General features: G+C 61.1%; 1 protein-coding gene across 1 annotated transcript in view; it reads right to left on the minus strand.

The window, feature by feature from the left end:
* Nucleotides 1–8478, minus strand: part of LOC125924912 (cytochrome P450 11B1, mitochondrial-like) — a 14947-nt gene extending 6469 nt beyond the window's left edge. The window contains 4 exon segments of the mRNA XM_049633731.1: nucleotides 5268–5405; nucleotides 6098–6236; nucleotides 8017–8146; nucleotides 8356–8478. Of these exon segments, the coding sequence (XP_049489688.1) occupies nucleotides 5268–5405; nucleotides 6098–6236; nucleotides 8017–8146; nucleotides 8356–8478 (530 nt within the window).
* Between the last annotated feature and the right edge of the window lie 775 nt (nucleotides 8479–9253).

Genomic DNA, 9253 nt, shown 5'->3' on the forward strand with positions numbered 1-9253 from the left:
AAGGCCACAATAAAAAAATAGAGACCACACCACATGCCGGTGAGGACGCAGAGAAACTGGGCTGCCCACACGCGGCTGGCAAGGATGTCGAACGGTCAGTCACAAAGGAACACGGTCCGGCAGCTTCTTCTAAAACCGAACACGCAAGCTCCGCATGGCCCAGCCGTCGCTCGAGGGCACTTCTCCCGGCGACGAAGACGTGTGCCCGTGCAAACACCCCCGCAGCCTCGTTCAAAACAGTCAGGGCTGGAAACAACCTAGATGCCCTTGGGTGGGCGAGCGCGGACACCGGCCGTGCTCCGTCCACGCCGTGGAACACTTCTCAGCAATCAAAGGGACCAACTAGTGACACTGGCAACAGCCTGAACGAAACCTGAGGGAATCAGGCCAAGTGAGAAGAAGTCAAGCCTCCCTTCATACGACAGCATTCCATGTGTATAATATTCCCCCAAACGGCACAGGCTTTGTCACACCATCCAGAAAAACCCAGAGCTTTTTGTGGGGAACCCTTATGGCGGACCCCTGAGGGGGGGGAAAGGCAGCGGCTTCTCTGTGGCAGGTGATGATGATGATGAATGAATGAGCGAAGGAAAGAATATGTGGTGAGCTCTCATTCCTCACTCATGCCATCTTTTTTAAAATTTTATTTTTAATGTTTATTTTTATTTTTTGGGGGGGGGACAGAGTGGGAGTGGGAGAGGGGCAGAGAGAGAGGGAGACACGGGATCGAGCCCGGCGTCGGGCTCTGTGCCGACAGCTCGGAGCCTGGAGCCTGCTTCGGATCCCAGCTCTTCCTGCTGGGAAGCTCCTGGTCTCCTCAGGTGCACGGGAGGCGCATGCGGTGCTCCAGAAGGAGCAGAGAAAGCAGGCGGGACCGGGTAGAACGTTCTGTGGCAGGTCAGTTCTGACTCCTGTCTCTGTCAGAGCCTCACGGCTGGCTCTGGGTTCTTCTCTATAGCAAACGGAGGGAGACGGGGATGGGGTTATCCCCATGGGGCCACTTAGACAAGTGGAACTTATGAGACACATCTGGTTTTCAGGCAGACGAACCACTTTCCCTGAGAAATCCAGATAATCTAAATAACGTTGGTTTGCGTGGAGTTGGGGAAACGGGACGAGGAGAACTTTTGTGATCCAAAGACACACTTCTCAGACTTTGCTGGGCACCGCACTCCACACGGGGCTGGTTAAGATGCCACCAGTCCCTCACCCTAGGTGGCCGCTGAGTGCTTAAGAGGCTGCGAGTGTGGTAGGGGAGCCGAATTTTATTTTATCTTATTTTTTAATTTTTTTTTTTTATTTTTGAGACAGAGAGAGACAGAGCATGAGCAGCGGGGGTACAGGGAGAGAGAGGGAGACACAGAATCTGAAGCAGGCTCCAGGCTCTGGGCTGTCAGCGCAGAGCCCGATGCGGGGCTCGAACTCACAGACTGTGAGATCATGACCTGAGCTGAAGTTGGATGCTTAACCAACTGAGCCACCCAGGCGCCCCAGAGAAGCTGAATTTTAAATGTTCTCTAATTTACAGCCTTGGCGGCCGTGATGTGCTTGGGGGGCTTCTGGTGGGGGGCCCCAGCGTGCAAACAGCCTTAGGCTCCCTGCTGTGGCCCCAGCGCCACCTGCCCTGCCTGCCCTTTCCACTGACTGCTCTGGGTCGGAGCCCAGCCCACCGCACAGCCCCTCTCCCTCCCTTTGCTCCCGCCTCACTTTCCTACTTAATGCTTTCTCTCCGCGTCCTTTCTTCCCTTCTCCCCCCTCTGCCTGCTGTTCCTAGCCGGTGGCGACGGCAGACACGCGCCGTGGCGGGGCTACTGTGCGCCCCTTCCCCGCGCGCTGTGCACCCCTTCGGCGGACGGAAATCGGCAGGAGACAAAGTCGCGTCTGGGTTTATCGTGTTGTCGATTGCTTGGACTTCAGAAAATGAGAGAGACCGTTGCCCACGCAGAAGCGATCGTAGCCGTTAGCCTTGTGAGTGGCCCAAGACCAAGGGTTTGACAACCGCGATCGGGAGCCCCCAGGTGGCATCTCTGCGGAGGCAAGTGCCTCTTGCCGTCCAACACAGACACAACTCTCAGTCAGCCGCCCAGGCAGAATGGGCGCCTCGCTTCGGCTGCGAGCAAACGCGTCTGCTGGCCACGTGGGACGCCCCACAGACAGTCCGGTGTATTTCCTTCTCCTCTGTGACTGGTGCGCCATGTATCTTTCATGAGCGTATAACCGGGAGTAAACTTAGGCCCAGATACAGCCGCACAGTTTTGTGGGTGAGCTGCTTGCTGAACCTTCCCCGCGCACCCCCGAGGGGCTCCCTCCCTGCCTCCGCGTCTCTCTTTGTCTTGTCTCTGCCTCTCCCTTCTTCCCCCTTTCTCTCTCTCTCTCTCTCTCTCTCATCTCCCCTCCGTAAGAATCCCTCTCCCTACCCTTGGATCGGTCCTTCCAATTAACGGCATCTGAGATCACAATCTTTGTCACATTTCGACCCTCCTCGGAGGTCACGATGCCTGTGTAGACACACCTTTCCTGGACCGTCTGGGCTCCGAGGGGTCTAGGAGGATGGCTGGGCTTTGCAGGTAACAGAGCACTCTACCCCTGTCTGACTCTCAGGGCCAGCCTGGAGGAAGGCCCCCAAACCCAACTCGGGAGACCGAGGCTCTAAGCCTCGGCGCCAGGCACGCCCCACCCCTCCACCGCCCCAGCTACAACGCGGAGCCAGACTTTGGCCCAGCGCCTGTGGTTCTCGGCCCAGGCCTGCCTCCCCACGGCCGCTGCCAGAGACAGGGCTCCCTTGGTGGGGAGACATCCCGTTCAGCTACCACTTGGGAATGTGTTCCTGGACTCAGTAGCCCAGGGAACATCAAACCACAGACGCAGATAGAAGTCTGGTCTACTGTGCAGATGCCTGCAGCCTGTCCAAGGGTTCCCGCGACAACTGAGGTCCTCATTATCATTGCCACGGCTGCTGGTTGATCGACCACAGGCCGGCTACCGAGGGTGCCAGGTTTGAGCTCCCCTAGAAGCAGCCCCTGAGCTGAGGATCGGAGAGCAAGTGACTCATTCAGGCCACGAAGGGCCATCTCTAGGGGACACGAGAGACAGAAGGCATCATCCAGCCAGTCACCCCTGCAGGCCACGGGCTTCATCCCAGGGGAATCGCCTGGTGTTTGTGTAGAACCCTCACCCCGGAGCCGTCCCACCCGGGTGAAGGAGTGAGGCGGACAGACTCCTCAACCCCAGCTGTCATTGCTGGGGGCCTTGGGGACTGAAGGGGGCACCAATTTGCTGGCGTTGCTAAGATCCAGGGATGGAGGCCAAGAGTGAGCCCCAGGCCAGGAAGTCTAGTGTCAGCCCTGGGAACCGCGCACGAGGCAGAGGGTACAGGTGAGCACGAATGGTGCCCGTTGGCATCATCTCATTAGATGCGCATCAGTGCCTTTCACAGTTGGCCACATGGAGGTCCCTGTGGTAAAGACGAGGGAATCGAGGCAGGAAGCTTGCCCGAGGCCTCGCTGCCGGGAGGACCCAGCCAGGTGTGGGAGCCTCGCCGGCACTCGATGCCCCTGATGCCCCTGGGGCCCTCCTTCCTGTGAAAACCACTGGCCCTCCCACTCCCAGCCGAGGCCGCGTGGGCCAAAGCCAGGCATGGTGCCCAAGACGTGGGAGGCATGATAGGTGTTTGTGGACTGAACGAATGACTGCATGACCAGTGGGGGGGAGGGGGGGGCCCTCCCATCTCCATCTGGACAAGTCCTCTCTCACCTGGCTCCTGTTTGCAGACCGAGGGTCCAGGTGGCTGAGGCACCAAGCCCCTGTCTGCCCACCGGCCGGGCTTCTGGAGCACGGCCAACAAGGTGGTGCCACCAGCAGGGCGTCCCAGCCTCCAGGCCAGCCAGCTGGCCTCTCTGGGTCCCAGACACGATCCTGCCACAGCGACACAGGGCCTTCCAGGTGGCAGGTGCCAAGCTGGGCCCGGCAGATGCTCCCTTCCTGTAGAGGGGCCTCGGCGGACGCACAAACAGGGTAGCGTGGAGAATGAGGTAGAGGGGGAACCTGGGCTCGTCTGCGCAGGGCTTTGGGAATGGAGGGCCGCAGAGCAGCGCTGGGGACGCGACGTTCCCCTTCAAAGCCACCTCGCCTGGTGCCCGCCCGGCTGGGGAAAGGTGGCTGTGGCCGCCCCGCCGGACCCTGACCTACCTGGCAAAAGGGTGTGAGCTCAAGGTCTGGACCCAGCGAGGAAGGCCCAGGCTCCCCAGTCAGCGTGGCCTCGGCCGTCCCCTGCTGTCTCCTGGGGAGGAGAGTGGCTCCGAAGTCACCCTGCTCCACGGCCGTCTGGCAGCCTCACTCTCTGGAGCCCTAGAAGCTTCCTGGGTCCCTTCTGTTGCACGGGGCCCTCCCGGCCCTTCTGCGGTCTGTCCCCTTTCACCCCCGTCTTCCCAATGGCTTGAAGCAAACCCCACGCCTTGGAGCCCCGACCTTACCACCCTCCTCTTCACTGGCACATCGTCTCCTGATTCCGGACTGTACCGGACGCATCACACACTCTATCCCCTTCCATTTTCACCCCAGGGGAGGACACCATTACCACCAGCTTACGACAGGATGTCAAGCTGCAGAAGGAGAGGCCACCCAGCCAAGACCAGACCAGCCGGTCCGCAGACCCCAGAGCCCGGCCTCCCCGACACAGTGCAGCAGCCTCTGCGGGGAAGGGGCCGCAGCCCCCTGGGCTCCCAGGCGCGTCCTCTCTCCGGCCCTCCCGTGGCGCTCTCAGCCAGTCCTGTGCGAAGCCCCGGCACGCCCAGGCCCCGCCAGCTGGGAAGGAGAGCCAGCCCCGTGACAGGCCGAGGCCCTGCCCAGCGACGCCCCGTGACGGCCGAGAAGCTGGGCCAGGCCGGGGGCCTGTGAGCACGTGTGCACATGCGTGTGAGTGGCGTGGGTCAGGGCACACGCGCACGTGTGCGTGTGAGCCCGCGTGCGTGCGCGGCAGGGCAGCGCGGGGCAGGCAGGGGCGTGGGCCGCTTCTCGGTGCGTGAGTTCACACGCGGCTGAGGCCCGAAAGGGTGGTGGGAGGGGAGTCGGAGCGGCCGAGGCTGCCCTCGTGCAGCCGGGAGGGCGGAGGATGCTGTGAGATGCCGGGGAGGCCCCGGCTTCCCGCTGGTCGCCCTTGGCTCGAGCATCGTCCACTCTGCTCTCTGGGGCTTGAAGGAGGCCTGGGGGTGCGGCCTCAGTGGCGGGAGGGTGCTGGCGAAGTCAGGGCTCAGGTCCGAGCCGCCGGCCTCTGCCCGGCTTCCCGCTGCCTCTCTGCGTTGCCAGTAGGAGGCGCTAGATGGAGCTGGATGCCGGAGGGCAGGAGCTGTACCTGCTGCTGGCCGTCTGCAGACAGCAAGGTGGAGTCACTCGGGTCCAGCGGGGGCCTGTGTCAAGCAGCGACACAGGCAGTGAAGGACACCGCCGCCACGAGATCTCGGCCAGACCAGCATCAGCGGACACCCCGGAACCGACGACAAGCAGAAGCAGAGGAGGTCCGCTGGGGCCCCGGGACCAACTAAACCCCTTAAAAGGGGCAGACTTTTGCAGCAAACCGTCAGACTCTTCAGACACGACCCCTCTATGTGTGACCACCTCAAAAGGGCAGCTGCGGCCGAGGCCTCTGCCCGACTGGTCTCCGAACAGCCCCGAGATCCTTCAAGGGCTTGAACGTGATGAGCAGTGAGTGCCGAGAGCTGGCTCGGACGGAACCGAGGCTTCCTCTCCACTGTGCGCCCGCAGACTGACTTGGCGTTTGACCCCCTTCCGTTGCCTTGTCTGTCGTGTGGCCTGTCTCGTGTTCTGCTCTGGGTGCCGTGGAAGAAGCCAAGTTAATCACGTGGCAAAATGTCCCTGCGTTTGGAACCCAGAACCTGCTCTATGGTGGTGTCAGCCTTGTTGGGTGACTGAATAAAGCCGTCATTGTGGAAAGACACAACCCGTGTGTGCGCCTTCACAGCGTGCTCATGACACGATCCCTGGGCAGCAGGATGATGGAACATGGAATTCCACGGCCAGCCTCTGCCCAGAGAGTGCCGTGACTTCCGAATCAAGTTGCTGGGACAGAACTCAAGAGCACCCTGAGAGGGAGAGGCACACACTCCCTGAGACGGCCTCCTGGTCCGCCTCGGCCCCTGCCCCAGCCAGCGAGCGCCCGTGCACCCTTCCTGGCTCACTGCCGGTGCCTTTCTTCTGGGAAGCTGGCTGTGGAGCCCCACCTGCAGGGGAGGGCAGGCCGGGCCATTAGGTGTGCCCCGCAGAGTGCCAGCAGGGGGCACATCCTTGTTTATCCAGTTTGCCATCTTGTGGCTCCTGGGAAGTACCAGCTGCCCGGGCTGGCATCGGGCATCCCTGCATCCTGGCTCCTTGCTGTCCAGACGGACCAGAACTGGAGCAGCAGACACCCCACCCCCGGGCACCCAGAGGGAATTTCCACCCCCAGCCACCTCCCCCCTCCCCGTCACAGTCTGACCTCTCAGAGAGGCCATCTGGGGCACGTCCGGACAAGCAGCCCATTGTGCTTGTGCGTGCAGTCTCAGAGCACCCCAAACCCTGAGGCTGGGATCCCTCAGGGTAGATACAGAGAAGCTGGTATTCTCCCTGCTGTAGGAAAGTGGAAGGCAGCGGGCCAGGGCCAGGGAGGGCAGAGGCCAGAATGACTCAAAACACCAAACTTTCTGCTCAGAGCACTCAAAGAGTCTCACCAGCCAGGTCCCTCCAGCTGCTGTTAAAGGCCTTTGTGGGGCCCCCTCCGCCCCAGACAAACCGGCCTTTCTTTGCTCCTTCCCATGCCCTGGTTGCAGGCCCCAAGACCAGAGAAGCTTCTCCTCTCTGTGGCCAGGGCCAGGGCTCAGCCCGTGAAGGGGCTCAAGGCTCAGAGTGTGGCCAGGTTCTCTCAGTATGTGACCAGCGTCAGGGAGCGAGAATGCCTCACCCCTTCACGGAGGGCAAGAACTCCTGTTCCCTTCAGGATCCTTTTAGCTGCATTGGGAATCAAATCTACCTGAGATAGATGAACAGGAGAAAATCGAATTTCATAGGGAGAATCCACAAAGACACGGAAATTCCAAAGGCGGGGGGGGGGGGGGGGGGAGGGGGGACAGATGTCACTCTGACCTGAGGGGGGGGTCTGGGATTTCAGAAGGAAAGAATGCGTTTCACAGGGTGATGTTTGGTAATTAGATGTTTGCCTTACCATCCAGATGGGTCGCCCAGATAAAACCTATGTCTGCTAATAACCCTTATTTTGGGAAAGACGCCCAATTTACATTCCTCTATGTAGTTAAGGGAGGGGCAAAAGTGCTCCTGAGCCCTCAGGGTCTCAAGTTCCTTCGGCTCAAAATAATCCAGGGGCCAGGGTGATACGAATGGCTGGGGAGGAGGGGGTGGGGACTGTCCTGAACCCCTTCGTCAGGGTCAGGGCTCAGGGCATGAACATGATGAGGGCTTAGGGTGTGACCAGGGTCAGAGCGCAGGAGTCCCCTTTGGCTAATGGAGGCACACGAGCCCCCCTTTCCCGGCCCCTGCCCAACAGGAAGGGGCCTCCGTTCGAATTCTGGGTCCTCTTCCCTTCCTTCCCAGCACCGGAGGGAAGAGGGGTCAGAGGCAGGGTGGAAAGAAGGAGCCGAGGGCGGGGTAGGAGAGAGGGAGGGGGCGGCAGGGGCCGGACTCTGCCTCTGGTTCGCGGGGAGGTCTGGGGGTTCCTAACGGGGGCCAAGGTCTCTCCCTGGAAGGGGGGATGAAGTTCTTCTGTGCTGGCAAGTCCACGGCCTCACCTGCTGCCCCAGTTCCCTCACCTGCCTACGCACCTGTGGGACAGGAAGCCCCACGTCTCTCCCTCAGCCACTCTGAGGAGTGGAGTTCTACGCCAGGCGAGGGAAGCCATGCGTCCCTGCCGTCAGGGGTGGGAGTCTGGACCTTAATTGGAGAACACCCAGCTTGTAAAGTTTCAGGAGCCCAATTAGTTCAATGAGGGGGTAGGTCCACCCCCCCCCCCACCCCGCTCCGTCCTTGAAGGATGGCTCCCCAGATAGGCAGGCCCTTCCCAGGTCTCCCACTGGAGAAGCTGCAGAACCTCTGCCCGAAAGGCTTTTTGAGATGCACGAAGTTCCGGGTTCCCCAAGTGGCCCTATGAGAGGGGAAAGTGCTCACAGATCCCCAGGAATACGGACCCCAGTTTGAGCCACGCTGCGCCCGCTGGGGAGGGTGCAGCCCACTTTGCTTGCGCGGAGAGTTTGGGGCCCTGGCGCCCTGGCTCAGCCGGCTCCTCTGCATTGGCTTTTCCTGTAGTTTCAAGGGTCCCCTCCCTCCAGCCCTACTTCAAAAGGCAGCTCTCACCTGGTACCTCTCCAGGTAGCGGCCACTGGCATTGATAGAACCAGGCCGGGCGCGGGGTGCCCACCACCTGAGCTGGCTGATCTCTCTTAGTGTGGGTCCACCAGCCCACGCTCGGCCCCGCATTTCCGTACCCCTGCACCAAGGGCCCGAGCCTGACACTCAGTAGGAATCAGAGCCGTGGAACCAACGATCGTCTGTGACCTGGGGCAGGGGGATCCCAGAGTCCCAGGCTCCCTCCCCACCCACAGCTGTCCAGCTGCACACTCAGACAAGCACAGAGGCCCAGGCAGGGTTACCTGGGGCCTGGGGGTGCCACAAAGGTGACAAGCAGGTCTGAGTTCAGTGAGAGGAGGGGCTGGCCGTGGTCGGCGTCACCCAAAGAGCGCTGGCAGCTGGCAATTGTAGGGAGGGGATCCCCCTCCCTGAACCCAGACTGGGCCCTGCTGGAAAACTAAAGGATGCTATTGGCCGTTGGGCGCTCACCTGGCCTCTCCCCGCTGACCTCTGAGCTGGACCTAGGGCCGGCCACCTGCCTTACGCTCTAATATCCTGGCACCAGTCTGGGCTCTATCGCACCCTTCCCAGTCACCCTTCCCACTCTAACCCTCGCAGCAGAGGAGAGAACTTTCTCAGGCCTGAGGTCAGGATGAGGTGAAATCTGGCAAGGAGCTCGGTCCTCGGAGTCCGGTCTCTATCTCATGACCGCTGCGTGCAGGGCAGGGGTTCAGACCAAGGAAGCCAGGTGCTGCTGGGCAAAGCCCAGCTAACCGTCACGGTCCGTGGCCACAGAAAGTGACCCAGCTCTGATGGCAGATGAAGGTGGGAGGAGTTCGGTAGATGCCGTGCAGCGTATTAGAGGGTTTGGGAGGCGTGGATGGGGTAGAGTAGACGGGGCGAG

This window comes from Panthera uncia, chromosome F2 (assembly GCF_023721935.1).
Source record: "Panthera uncia isolate 11264 chromosome F2, Puncia_PCG_1.0, whole genome shotgun sequence".
Lineage (NCBI taxonomy): Eukaryota > Metazoa > Chordata > Mammalia > Carnivora > Felidae > Panthera > Panthera uncia.